Source organism: Notolepis coatsorum, assembly GCF_963971535.1.
Source record: "Notolepis coatsorum genome assembly, chromosome: 16".
NCBI classification, from domain to species: Eukaryota; Metazoa; Chordata; class Actinopteri; order Aulopiformes; family Paralepididae; genus Notolepis; species Notolepis coatsorum.
The window spans coordinates 24456206-24470914 of record NC_140180.1 but is presented as its reverse complement, the minus strand read 5'-3'; the positions used below and the strand labels follow the sequence as shown (position 1 = coordinate 24470914).

General features: G+C 46.3%; 1 protein-coding gene across 1 annotated transcript in view; it reads left to right on the top strand.

The window, feature by feature from the left end:
- The window catches only part of rnf20 (ring finger protein 20, E3 ubiquitin protein ligase), a 44513-nt gene extending 30447 nt beyond the window's left edge, over positions 1-14066 (top strand). The window contains exons 17-22 of the mRNA XM_084331819.1: positions 106-255; positions 1584-1796; positions 3598-3723; positions 3856-3996; positions 6227-6331; positions 13889-14066. Coding sequence (XP_084187945.1) covers positions 106-255; positions 1584-1796; positions 3598-3723; positions 3856-3996; positions 6227-6331; positions 13889-14065 — 912 coding nt within the window. The 3' untranslated portion in view covers position 14066. The remainder of the gene's footprint in view (positions 1-105; positions 256-1583; positions 1797-3597; positions 3724-3855; positions 3997-6226; positions 6332-13888) is intronic.
- The last annotated feature ends 643 nt before the right edge of the window (positions 14067-14709 follow it).

The following is a 14709-nucleotide window of genomic DNA, read 5'->3' as shown; positions in this document are numbered from 1 at the left end:
ACTCTACTCTAGTGTGTAGTGTGTGCGGCCTGCCGAGCCTCTGTAGTGTCGGACGGTGTGATCAGTGACGGGTGTGATGATGGCGGGGTGTTGTGTTCCCTGTAGGCGGAGGAGCTGAAACAGAGGCTGAGAGACCTGGAGGAGAGGGAGCGGAGGGAGGGCAAGAAGATGGCCGACGAGGAGGCCCTGAGGAAGATCCGCTCGGTGGAGGAACAGATCGACATCCTGAACAAGAAACTCTCCATAGCAAAGCAGGTGTGTGTGTGAGAGAGCGAGAGGCTGAGGGTTGATTGTACACACTTGTTTAACCCATTCACTGCCACACGATCACCGTCGGTTGTGTGATAGTAAAGGGTTAACCTTATGTCGTGTGGCAGTGACGGGGTTAACCGGCTGTCGTGTGGCAGTGAAAGGGTTAACCTTCTGTGTATTGTCGCGGTGAAAGGGTTAACCGTTTTGGTAGTGCGGCAGTGAAAGGGTTAAGTCATTTACAATAGATCGAATTATAGACGGATAGATAAACAGATGTGGTAGATTATAGATGGATACTTTTTATGGATATTCTTTCATTAGCAAAAGACCTGCCAATATCTGACCGTAGCCAGGCCCTAACCTCCCACCCACCTCCTCTCCTCCTGCCCCCCCCGTTCTTTCTATCTTTCTCTCTGCCTCGCTATCTCTCCATTTCTCTCTCTCCCTCTATCTCTTTCTCTCTCTCTGCCTCGCTATCTCTCCATTTCTCTCTCTCCCTCTATCTCTTTCTCTGCCTCGCTATCTCTCCATTTCTTTCTCTCTCTCCCTCTATCTCTCGCTCTCCATCTCTTGCTCTCCATCTCTCGCTCTGACATCTCCCTCTCCATCTCTCTCTCCCTCTGTCTCCCTCTCTTTTTCTATCTCTCCCTCTGTCTCTCTCTCTCTTTCTCTCCATCTTCTCCTCTCCATCTCTCATTCTCTCTCTGTCTCTGTCTCTGTCTCTCTCTCTCTCTGTCTCTCTCCCTCCCTCTGTCTCTCTTCCTCTCTCCCCGTCCCTCTGTCTCTGTCTCTCTGTCTCTCTCTCTCACTGTCTCTCTCTCTGTCTCTCTCTCTCTGCCTCTCTCTCTCTGCCTCTCTCTCTGCCTCTCTCTCTCTGCCTCTCTCTCTCTCTCTCTCTCTCTCTCTCTCTCTCTCTCTCTCTCTCTCTCTCTCTCTCTCTCTCTCTCTCTCTCTCTCTCTGTCTTTCTCTCTGTCTCTCTCTCTCTCCGTCTCTCTCTCTCCTTCTCTCTGTCTCTCCTCCTTCTCTCTCTCTCTCTCTCTCTCTCTCTCTCTCTCTCTCTCTCTCTCTCTCTCTCTCTCTCTCTCTCTCTCTCTCTCTCTCTCCTTATCTCTGTCTGTCTCTCTCCCTCTCTCTCCCTCCCTCTGTCTCTGTCTCTCTCTCTGTCTCTCTCTCTCTGTCTCCTCTCTCCTTCTCTCTCTCTCCTTCTCTCTGTCTCTCTCTCCTTCTCTCTGTCTCTCTCTCTCTCTCTCTCTCTCTCTCTCTCTCCTTTCTCTCTCCTTCTCTCTCTCTCTCTCCCTCTGTATCTCTCTCTCTCTCCCTCTCCTCTCAGGAGGAGGACGCGTTGCTGAGTGAGATGGACGTGACGGGCCAGGCCTTCGAGGACATGCAGGAGCAGAACATCCGGCTGATGCAGCAGCTCCGGGAGAAGGACGACGCCAACTTCAAGCTGATGAGCGAGCGGATCAAGTCCAACCAGATCCACAAGCTGCTGAAGGAGGAGAAGGAGGAGCTGGCCGACCAGCTGCTGACACTGAAGACCCAGGTGACCCCTAACTGCTCCCGTTGAGCAGGTTGGCACCTTGCATCGTCTGTCAGAATGTGTGGGTGAATGTGAGGCATAGGTTGTAAAGCGCTTTGTATAAAAGTGCTCCATATAAATACAGACCATTTTCCATTCAAGGTGAGGTCACAGGTCAGCGTAGACATGCTCAAGACCCAGGTGAGGTCACAGGTCAGCGTAGACATGCTCAAGACCCAGGTGAGGTCACAGGTCAGCGTAGACATGCTCAAGACCCAGGTGAGGTCACAGGTCAGCGTAGACAAGCTTAAGGTGAGGTCAGGCAGTTGGTAAAAGGTTTGTGCTCAAACAACCAGGAGTAGAGGTGCTGCTTCACTATATGTAGAATCCATGTGGAGTGACGCGCATCTCTCGATCCATAAAAAGAAAATAAATGATATTTTGGTCACTAGACATCAGACATGAAATCACAGTGAACAAACACTGCTTTTGTGTGTATGTCATGTGTATATCATTCCCTTATTTGAGTCCCCTTCTCCCTCTTATTCTCAGTCACTTACATATCACTCATATCATACGTATATCCGTGTTGGGCAGACTTGGCTGTGATATAATTTCCATATGCACACACTAGCAATTTTTTATAATATAGTTTTGTAAATATAAAATATATTTTCCCTTGTTTGTACCAGCACCTACACTGTGTGTAGTGTATTAACTGTTACATCGCTGAACAGCATGCTGGGTACAGCTCGCTATCTAGCCAGGTAGCATAACAGTCTGTTAACAGCTGGGTTTTTTGATTGATTGAAAACTTTATTACCAGATTGCAGAATGGGTACAATACAGTACAGCTCAATACACACAATTGTTAAGGGGATGCAGACCAGAGAAAGACTTTCGTCTTGTTTCCACCAGGGTCCCCCATTTTCAATTCATCAGGACATATATGACATACATGACATACAGATAGTCAGTACTGCTACATCTATACATTTATGACATACCAGATTTGCAAATACAGTACTGTTTGTGATACAGAAGGAGTCAAGAAAAGGGAGTATATACATTTGACGTAGAAACTGTACATTGGAGGAGGTTGGGTGGGGGGGGTTGGGTACACTGGGATATTGACAACCATACTGGGTAATTTACATTGGAGGTGGTTGGGGGGGGGGGGGGGGGGGCACACTGTATAAACAAGCAAAACTGTACATTGAGGGGGGGGAGACTCTGTACAAACAAACAAAATTGTACATTGGACTATTGACAAAACCATACTAGGTAAATGACTGTACATTGGAGGGGGTTGGGTTAGGATATTTACAGGGGCCAGTGTTGAATTGCAGTCTCCCGTAGGTGTCTCTTGAGAGAGGTTTTGAAAGTGGGTAGTGATCCACATTCCTTTACAGCTTTGGGTAGGGCGTTCCACATTGATGTGGCATAATTGCGAAACGTGTTTAGTCCCTTATTTGAGCCGAATCTGAAAAGGTGAAAGGGTGAAAAGAAAAGATTATCGATTATATATTAGTGATTATCAATGAGTATTTGAATGCAAAGGCACAGTCGCCCTTATATTATCCAAACAAAAACCTAGTTAAAAAGCTACATAGCTGATTATCACTGTATAGTTGTTTTTTTCACTGCGCAATATCTGCATAGTATATGTGCTTCCGTTTGCGGTTCCCTCAGGCTCAGAGTGAGTGAGTGTGTGTGTATGTGTGTGTGTGTGTGTGTGTGTGCGTGTGTGCGGCGCGCACACGTGCTTCCATTACGGCACATTGCCATCAACGTCCATTCTTGTCTTCCTGTCCATTTTTGTCAGGTCGATGCCCAGCTGCAGGTAGTGAGGAAGCTGGAGGAGAAAGAGCGCCTCCTGCAGGGCACCATTAGTACTGCAGAGAGAGAGTTGGCCCTCAGGACACAGGCTCTGGACATGAACAAACGCAAGGTAACACACACACACACACACACATCTTAGCTCCATCATTCCGTATCGCTCTGTGTTTATTATAGGTGTGTTTATCCATCGTTGTCTGAGTCGCCACTCCTTTCCTCCCTCCATCCCTCTCTCCTCCCCCAGACCCAGGAGTCCACGCTGCTGTCGGAGGAGGTGCGGACCCAGCTGGAGCAGGTCCAGCTGAGGCTGAAACTGGTCAGAGAGGAGGTCATAGAGAACAGCATCTCCAGAGAGAAAGAGTCCTTCAATGCCCGACGTGCACAGGTAACACAATGGCACAGTTGAGCGCGCGCATGCACACTTGCATGATTGCTGTAGCAAGGTGGAAATGTCAGGCTCAAAATCTTTAAACATGCGCACACATTGGGGTAGTCGTGATCAAATCATCGATAAATCGCTTTCGTTTTTTGTTTTGTGAGCTTTAACACATTGAGTGCCACGCCCCTTCCGGGAAGTGCATCTGGCCTTGTTGCCACCCATTAACCCCATGTAAGCGCTCACCTTGTTTTTAGAGCTAAACCTATATTTTATATTGTAGCTATGGATCTAATAACACCGTCGATTGTCAGTGAGTTGCTTCTGGTCAACATGCAAAAAACTGATAATTTTTTCATCCGTACATTTCCGTCTTATACCGTTTTGAATATGAATATAGTTTGGGTGATTCTGAGTAATCCCAGGAAAAAGACGCGAAAATAGCGTTCCTAGTGGAATCCAGTTATCACGTTGTCATTTTTCGCCTGATTATTGAATCTTCCTGAAATCAACGCTAGATTATCGTTATGTCTCCTCATGCACCCATGAAATGTGGTTTAGAGCGGCGCCCCCCCCCCCCCCCCCCCCCCACCAACGGTAAAACAGCACATACACATTCCACACAGATAGCTTCAATCGTGGGAGAAAAAAAGATCAGATCAACGCAAGCTTGGATATATAATGTTCTTACCTTGTCTCTGATGTAATGCAAAAAAAATAATCCAATTATCTGATCGCCATTAAATTTGAAGTACTGGGCGTACCACGTTATTCTGCATTTCATATGAACGAGGGGGGGGGGGGGGCAGCCTCGTTGATGTATGGTTGTGACCGCTCGTCCTGCCGGAGTATTTAAACCCCGCCCACACGGCTCAGCTCGGCCCAGATAACAAACCACATAGTTTCTAATGGAGTGCAATAGCTGCCACAAGGCGGTAGGCGGCGGTATTGACCGTCTGCCATCTCAGACACACTCAGAACAGCATGCACAAGGTGCCTCTGTAAATTATGAATGGCAATAGCGAATAAAAGAAATAACGAGATAATAACGTAGATCTACGTTAACGGCACTCAACCGTCACAGAAACGTAGAACTACATGAACGGTATGTGTGTAGGGTAATAGATAGCAGGTATTAGGGGTATATCCTGTATAATACATTTAACTAAATGGTGATTTCATTGGATGTGCACTGTTAATAATGCTTGTATATCTTATCGTGTGTTGTCATGTTTGTTTATATGTTGTTTAAAAAATAATAAAAAATAAAATACAAAAAGAACTACATGAACGGCACAGGAAAAAAGTTTTCTCCCATCCCCCAGTTATACCCAGCCTCTCCAGTGCTTAGACCGCTACACTACCCAGCCTCTCCAGTGCTTAGACCGCTACACTACCCAGCCTCTCCAGTGCTTAGACCGCTACACTACCCAGTCTCTCCAGTGCTTAGACCGCTACACTACCCAGCCTCTCCAGTGCTTAGACCTCTACACTACCCAGCCTCTCCAGTGCTTAGACCGCTACACTACCCAGCCTCTCCAGTGCTTAGACCTCTACACTACCCAGACTCCCCAGTGCTTAGACCTCTACACTACCCAGACTCCCCAGTGCTTAGACCTCTACACTACCCAGACTCCCCAGTGCTTAGACCTCTACACTACCCAGACTCCCCAGTGCTTAGACCTCTACAGTACACTACCCAGTCTCTCCAGTGCTTAGACCTCTACACTACCCAGCCTCTCCAGTGCTTAGACCTCTACACAACCCAGCCTCTCCAGTGCTAGTAACTCACTATCCGCTTCGTGGCCAACAGCCAGGGAAGCGCTCCTGTACTTTTTGGCCTAATTTGTACTATCGCTGTGATTAATAATCTTTCTTGACAATGGTTTTAAAGTATACGGTATCATAATCACGTGTGTTAGTCTATAATAGTTCCTAGCTTTAGCGGAGTAACATTACAGCCCGATCCTTGCTATGGCATACTATGTTCGAAAGCACTTCTAAATCTAAACCACAATTTTGCAGAGGGCGGAGACGGGAAGTTTCATCCACCTTTTTATGTTGCGTTTTAGCTGACAGAATTACAAATGATTTTTGCCTAGGTTTTGTTCATGTTGTTCATCCACCAGACTGTAGAGAAAGAGGGTTATCAACAAATGTATTTTGTCATCATTTCCTCACGCAAATCATTCAACAGCGTTTGTTGACAGTTCTTCTAACGCTAACCTTGATGCCGCAGGAGGACATCTCCAAGCTGCGGAGGAAGATCGAGAAGGCCAAGAAACCAGCGGAGAAAATCAGCAACGGAGATGAGATCCTCAATGAGGAAATCAATGAGTACAAGGTAGGTTTATGTGATAGTTGTTGGTGCTTTTTAAGACCAAAAGAAAACCCATCCTGCATTAATACAACAGTTAAAAGAGCTCTGACCGAGCAATATGATTGGTCAAGAGAGGCATTCGATGAGTGCCTGGCTACTGATATAGATGTTTCGGTGGAATGTTTGATGTGTTGCTAGGTAACAGCTTGAACTACAGTTAAGTCCCTATTGCAGTGTTTGCTAATATCAACAACTGACAAATCAAGTTAAATTTTTTTTGGTCAAGTTGAAACAATCTATACCAGTGTTCTTTTGTGTCAAGGACCCCCAAATACACGTAGTAGGCCATTAGATTATGTTGCAGGGACCCCCCTCCGAGATATACCACACTGTATCCACACGCAAAGGGGTCAAGTTGTAGACTTTCACATGGGCGACCAGTTGTAGTATTAATATGTACAGTGATACAGGTACAGTATAAAGACACTATGGTAGTAATCATAGTGTACGTAAGGGATATGTATGTAGTATCTACCGACATGTAAAAAGGATTATATGCAGGTATGTAAGGGTTATGTATGTAGTATCTACCGACATGTCAAAAGGATTATATGCAGGTATGTACAGACGGATGTGGATAAATATATACAGTGAGTATATACAGCATTATTGTACATGCTATCATACAGAGTTATGTGAGGTGTATAAGTAGGTATATAGAAGGATTGTATATTCAGACAGATATGGCTATATATATATATGTATGGGGTAAATATAAATATATAAGCACTATTGTACATGCTATCATATAAAGTTATATGGTTAGACTACTACAATAATATGTACTACAATAATATGAATTGACTATTACAATTGGGCAAGTTCTCATTCTGATATTGGAAAATAATCTAATTTCCACCGGTGTTGTAGTGATGTAGGAACATAGCCAAACACAAGTAGTCGAGTTGTTTGACTCCAGATTTTATAGCTTAACTATTTTCCTATCATGCATAAAATCAGTGGCATTTCATCAGGGATTACTCTGATCTCCAGCATTGCAGACTGTAGCTAAGCACTGTTGAGGTATTACCATTGTTGTAAGCTTGTAGAGGTAACGGGCCTATGGCTGTGCAGCTACCTGTCATTTGAATGTATCTACTGCAATACAACTTCAAAATGTTTTATTTTGAAATTCGAACAATGCAGATGTAAAAAAATAATAATAATAAAAGAAAAAAAACACATTTCGAGGAAAGGTAAGATATAGGCCTAGGGCATTGTATCTTTTTTTTCTGCGTAATTGAAACTCTATGCTGCCTTGCTGGGTATATCAAACGCACCCTTTTTTCATGCTGAGCATTCATTGGCTAATGCCTAAGTGACTTGCTGTCAGTTTGACACTATAGGGAAAATGGTATCATTCTGTTCCTTTCTTCTATAAATGAATAACTTGTTTTTTATTTCAACACTGCACATTCAATATTATCTCATCGATAGAGTAAAGTCACGTGGTATCCAAACGGATCCATTTCAAGCAATGATTCCTTTTCTAAAAGTGGACTTTGTGCTGAGTGTGTGAAAAGAGCCCTCTGCTCAGTTTTCTCAGAACACTCGGAGCTTAAGCCATAATGTTTAACATGCCATAGCTTTTCAAAATATCTGCTGCACAATTGACACCTCATTTTGAGGTTCTGATCCTATACTTTCATATGATGATGGGCGGGATGGGACTAAAATGTAAAAATTCTCGAAATGCCCCTGAATTTATACCTAGTGCTGCCCTACACTGTAATCATAGTAATCATCAGATTCAGATTATTCTATTGTCACAGCTTTTTTAAATGTACATACATTAAGGAAAAACGTGAGATGCTTGTTTTCCCCGGCTCCTCAACCGTAGTAATTGGTAGACAAAAAAAATTAAAATATTATTCTACACAGTGTAAGTACTGTAGCAGCAGTGTGTGCGTGTGGTAAGTAAGTGTGCTTGTGTGGTGTGTAAGTCACTTAAGCCGGTGCTTTTGTGTGTCAGCTCATGTGATAGTTTAGTTGTTCAGTGTTCTTTTGGATGTGGACCTGAGACCGTCTACCAGTTAATCATAATCATTTGAACTACCCACCCCACTATAGTCTACCCATATACTCTGTATGATAGCATGTACAACAGTGCTGTATATACCGCATATATACATTATACTGTATATTTATATTTACCGCATATATACATATCCATATCTGTCTGCATATAATCCTATAATGTACAATAATGCTGGATAAGATAAGATGTTGCTTTATTGATCCCCTTGGGGAAATTCAGGCACCATGGGGGAGGGGGGAGGGCAGGTACGCGTGTGGCTTTTTCCCAATCCAACAGTGCAAAAATGCGGAAGCATTCGTCACCGCACGCCACTACGGTAAAGCGCCTTTCTTTTCAGGCCCGCTTTGGGAGCTGTCGCGCGGAAATAGGCTGTCTATTGCCATTCTCTTTGACAAACTCTAACCTTAACCAGCTCCTTAACAGCGCCTAAACTTAACCGTTCTAACCTTAACCAACTCCGAAACAATGCCTAACCTTAACCTTAACCTTAACCATGCCTAACCTTAACCATAGAAAGAATATTGCCATTCTCTTTGACAAACTCTAACCTTAACCAGCTCCTTAACAGCGCCTAAACTTAACCGTTCTAACCTTAACCAACTCCGAAACAATGCCTAACCTTAACCTTAACCTTAACCATGCCTAACCTTAACCGGCGAAAGAATACACGTTAAAAAAAAATCACGTTAAAAAAAATATATTTGACGGGATTCGAACTCACCAGCAACTAGCTGTAGGATCCACAGCCATGGGGTCTTGCCAATTGAGCTATTTCTGGATACTGAAATTGGGGCGGTGACTTATATATATTGTTAAGGCGGGATCTCATGCGCATGCGCGAGCACCTCGCGAGCACGCCGGCGCACGCACGCACCTCAGCGAGCACGCCGCCGCTGGGCGCTGCGTGAAGGAAAATGAAAGGCGCATTACCGCACGCCACTACGGTAACTGCGGTGACGAATGCGGAAGCATTTTTGCACTGTTGGATTGGGAAGAAGCAACAGGCGGCAGGTACAGGTAGTAAAAAGCAGTATAAACTATAACAAATCAATATAATTAACATGACATAATTAACTCTGGACATGTGCATAATGGTCAACAAGGTGCAAGATGAGGGTATGTATGCCCTCTCAGTTATATTTGCCCTACAATAAGTGGTTACAATATATAATCTAATACAATAATCTAAATCTGACACCATATCTCACTCCACCCCCCTAAACCGACTAGCCTCCATTGGAATATCCCACACATCCCTAGACTGGTTCCATTCATATCTCTCTGGCCGTACTCAGTTTGTACAGTTAAAATCATTCACATCCCATCCATCCCCCCTCTCCTCCGGTGTTCCCCAGGGCTCTGTCCTTGGCCCTATCCTCTTCATCATCTACCTCCTCCTCCCACTTGGTCTGATTCTCCGTAAATATATCAATTATCAATTTCCACTGTTACGCGGACGACACCCAGCTCTACGTTTCCTCCAAACCCACTTCCACCCTCCCTCCCTCCTCCCTCTGTGCCTGTTTACAGGGAATCAAATCCTGGTTCACTTAAAATGGTCTCAAACTGAACAGTGATAAAACAGAGGTAGTCCTCATTGGTTCCAAGTCCACACTCACCAAGCACCCCAGTTTAACCCTCATCATAGACAACTCCTTGGTTTCCCCCTCCCCTCAGGTTAAGAGTCTGGGTGTCGTCCTCGACAGCATCCTATCATTCCATTCCCACATCAACAACACCATCCGGTCCGCCTACTTCCACCTTCGCAACATCAACCACCTCCGCCCTTCACTCACTCCCAACAGCGCCGAATCCTGGTCCACTCCCTCGTCACTTCCCGCTTGGATTATTGCAACTCCCTTCTCTTTGGTCTCCCCCACAAACTCCTCCATAAGCTCCAACTGGTCCAGAACGCTGCTGCCCGTATATTAACCAGAACCCCTGTCATCAGTCACATCACCCCTGTCCCACGCCAACTCCACTGGCTTCCCATTAAACACTGCATAAGATCCTCCTCCATACATTCAAGGCCATCCATAACCTCCTCCCTCCATACCTGTCCGACCTCCTCCACATCAACATTCCCACCCGGTCCCTCAGGTCTGCCTCTTCCATCAACCTGACCGTCCCCCCACCCAGCCCGTCTGTCCACCATGGGGTCATGAGCCTTCAGCTGCTCTGCCCCTCGCCTCTGGAACTCCCTCCCCCCCGACATCAGGAACATTGACTTCATTATCTCATTTAAAACCCACCTCAAAACCCACCAGGCGTATGTCTGATTTTATTAAAAATGTTATTGTGCTTGTAATGAACTGTTTTTAATTGTTGTACGGCAACCTTGAGTGTCCTGAAAGGCGCCTTATAAATCAAATGTATTATTATTAATAAATCTAATCTAATATAGTCTGAAAAAAACGAAATGCTAAATATATGCAATATATAATCTAATAATCTAAATCTAATCTAATATATAGTCTAAAAATGCTGAATGCTAAAATGCTAAATGCTAAATTTATGATCTGATGCAGTATTCACATATACAGTATTCACATAAGGTGCGGTATGCATAAGGTAGTATATTGTCCTTTTAGGTTCCTAGTAGTTGGATGTCTGGCAGCAGTCCCTGCCCACTGTTGAAGGACTGGCCGAGGCGGTTAGTTGAGTGTGGGGGGGGGGGGGTGTATGAGTCTGTGACTGAACATGCTTCTCATATTGACTAGCTCGTCGTAGAGTGGGTGGGAGGGATTATCCAGGATGCGTCTATTCGAATACCAACCGGTTCATTCTTCCGCGTTCGCGTTTTGCGAATCTGATTGGCCACTGCCGTTTCTGGTGTGATCTGATTGGCCACTGACGTTTCTGGTCATGTGACATGTGTGCCCAATCGCGTGACGCGCCCATTTCCGCCTCGACCAGCAGCAAACTACCTAACGCCTAGTTTATCACTGGTTAAGCTTAGGCGACTCTTTTGAAGTTGGTTAAGGTTAGAGTTTGGAATCAGGGCTGGTGTTCTATCGCCCTGCTCTAAGACAAACTCTAACCTTAACCAACTTCGAAAGAGTGCCTAAGCTTAACCGGCGAAAGAACTTGCCGTCACACGATTGGTGCGACCAGAAACATCAGTGGTCAATCAGAGCACAAAACGCGCACGCGGAAGCATGAACCGGTTGGTATTCGAATAGACTCCTCCAGGATAGCAGCCAGCTTCCTTCTCATCCCCCTCTCTGCCACCACCTCTAGTCTGACCAGCTCGACTCCCACTACGGAGCTAGCCTTCCTCACCAGCTTGTTCATTTTGTTGGTGTCCCTCCAGTTGATGTAGCCCCCCCCAGCATGCCACAGCATAGAAGAGGACGCTGGCCACTACAGGCTGGTAGAATGACTGCAGCAGTCTATTGCAAACATTGAAGGACCTGAGTCTCCTCAGGAAGAACAGCCTGCTCTGTCCCTTTCTGTAGAGGGCCTCTGTGTTGTCCGACCAGTCCAGTTTATTGTTCAGGTGTACCCCAAGGAATTTATGACTCCACCACCTCCACCTCATCCCCTCGGATGGTGATGGGAATCGGGGGGGGGGGGGGCTTTTCTTGCCCCTCCGGAAGTCCACCACCAGCTCCTTGGTTTTACTGGTGTTGAGTTGGAGGTGGTCGCTGTCCACAAAGCTCTCCACCAGGGCTCTATGCTCCTCCTCATCGGAGAACTTCTGCAGGTGGCACCCGCTTGAGTTGTGGCAGAAGTTTGAGGTATAGAGGGTGAAGAGGAAGGGTGACAGCACAGTTCCTTGGAGGGCGCCGGTGTTGCTCACCAGTACGTCAGACTGACTGTCCTGTAGTCTGACGTACTGCGGTCTGTCAGTGAGGTAGATCCAGGCCACCAAGCTGTGCTCCAGCTGCATCACGGAGAGCTTCTCCGCTAGCAGTGACTGCTGGATGGTGTTGAAGGCACTGGAGAAGTCGAAGAACATAATCCTCACTGAGCTGCGCAGCTTCTCCAGGTGCGTGTAAGCTCTATGGAGCATATAGATGATGGCGTCCTCCACCCCGATGTTTGCCTGGTATGCAAACTGCAGGGGGTCGAGGGAGTCACGCACCAGGGGCTTGAGGTGTTGCAGGACCAGTCTCTCGAACGTCTTCATGATGTGTGACGTCAGAGCGACTGGCCTGTAGTCGTTAAGGGTGCTGGGTCGTCCCTTCTTGGGCACCGGGACAATGCAGGAGGTCTTCCAGAGCTGGGGAACCCTCTCCAGCCTCAGGGAGAGGTTGAAGAGATGTTGGAGCAGTGCTGCCAGCTGCCCCGCACATGCTTTGAGCACCCTGGGATTGGTGTTGTCCAGTCCTCCGGTCTTATTCACACTAATCTTGGAGAGCTGCCTCCTGACCTGGCTGTTAGTGATGGTCAGGGTTGGGGCTGATGTCTCCATAGGTAGAGTGCTGTTCGGCTGAGGTGGTGGGGTTGCTGTTGGGGGTGGGGTGCTGATGGGTGTTGGGGGAGGGGTACTAATTTGTGTGTATATATATTTTTTTTTATTCTTACCGTATTCTATATCTATCCACCTGTCTGTACATAATCCTTTTGCGTATCTGTAGGTGTCTATATGTACAATATCTTTTACCTACTCTTACGGTAGTCATACTGCTGGCACGGTGGTGTAGTGGTTAACACTGTCGCCTCACAGCAAGAAGGTCCAGGGTTCGAATCCCGCTTGGGGACCAGGTTTCCATGATGCCAGTTACCCAGGTGGGGTATCTCCCAGGCCTTTCTGTGTGGAGTTTGCATGTTCTCCCCGTGCTCGCAAGGGTTTCCCCCCCCGATAAGATAAACCCAATGGAAAAACATGCACAACAACAAGATCGCTAACGCTGTGGCGTCCTTGACGAAGACGGACAGGAGCACTTGGATTGGTCCCCTGGCGCGGCTCACGTTGCGCCTGTCTGCTCCCGGCTGCCCTTGGGGGGGAAGGACGACGGGATGGGTTAATCGCAGATACGCATTGTATGCATGGTTCGCATGTGTGCCAAATGGTGACCTCGGAGCAGGTCCTAAATTATATTATATTATATTATTATTATATTATTATAGTATGACTACTACATACTGTCTTTCTACCTGTATCACTGTACATATTAATATTACAACTCTGTACATACATCTGATTAGCACTACACCCAGTAGTACTCATTTATATATTGTATACCCAGTTTAATCACCTGTACATTGTATATTGCTGTTACTTTACTGTTACATTTGCACTCTGGTTGGATGCCAAACCTCTTTTGATTGTACTGTACTTGTGCTGTATAATAATGACAATACATTTGAATCTAATCTATATATGGCTCGACACATATTGTCACTTCCTGACCTGAACCATTATCCTCTCCCCATGTCTCTCTCTCTCTCTCTCTCTCTCTCTCTCTCTCTCTCTCTCTCTCTCTCTCTCTCTCTCTCTCTCTCTCTCTCTCTCTCTCTCTCTCTCTCTCTCACAGGCGCGCCTGACCTGCCCCTGTTGCAACTCGCGGGTGAAGGACGCCGTCCTGACGAAGTGTTTCCATGTCTTCTGCTTCGAGTGCGTGAAGACGCGCTACGACACGCGCCAGAGGAAATGCCCCAAGTGCAACGCTGCCTTCGGAGCCAACGACTTCCACCGCATCTACATCGGCTAGGGGGGCGGCGTGTGGGTGAACGGAGCGAGTCGCCGGGGGTGGGTGGAGGGGGGGGGGAGACAACGACAGCGCCGCTGTGTTCATTCACCGTGACTCCTTCTTAAACAGGTTCACCTTCCTCCAGCGTCTATGGGATACTGCCGACGTGAAGCCGATGATTCCAGCCTAGTAAGGGGCTGTAGTGACGCTCTGAACTGATCACCATGTTGTTGTTGTTTTTTCTACATTGACTGAATTCAGACAGAATCTCCTAGACCACTGAGATTCTGCCCGATTTCATAGCCTACAGGGTTTCGTGACGGTGTGTATATGTGTGCGTGCGCACCGCACGCCTGTGTGTATGTACATGTGAAGAAAAAGATGAATAACAAATAACCCAAACAAAGACGATTAAGATGGTACGTTCAGATACAACGTAAAGAGGACACATTGTCGCGCTGTTGATGGTTGAATGCTAGCTAAATTCTAGATGTAACCCATTGGATATCTATAGGCGACAGAGCGTTCATAGCAGGCCATTACATATTCATTGTGGTGATATACTTGCTCCATCACGCCTGTCGAAATGATCTCAAATGTAAACATAATCCAAGTCAACCCGAGCGAACGGCATTCACACCGGCAAGAGCGAAGCTCTTTTTTGT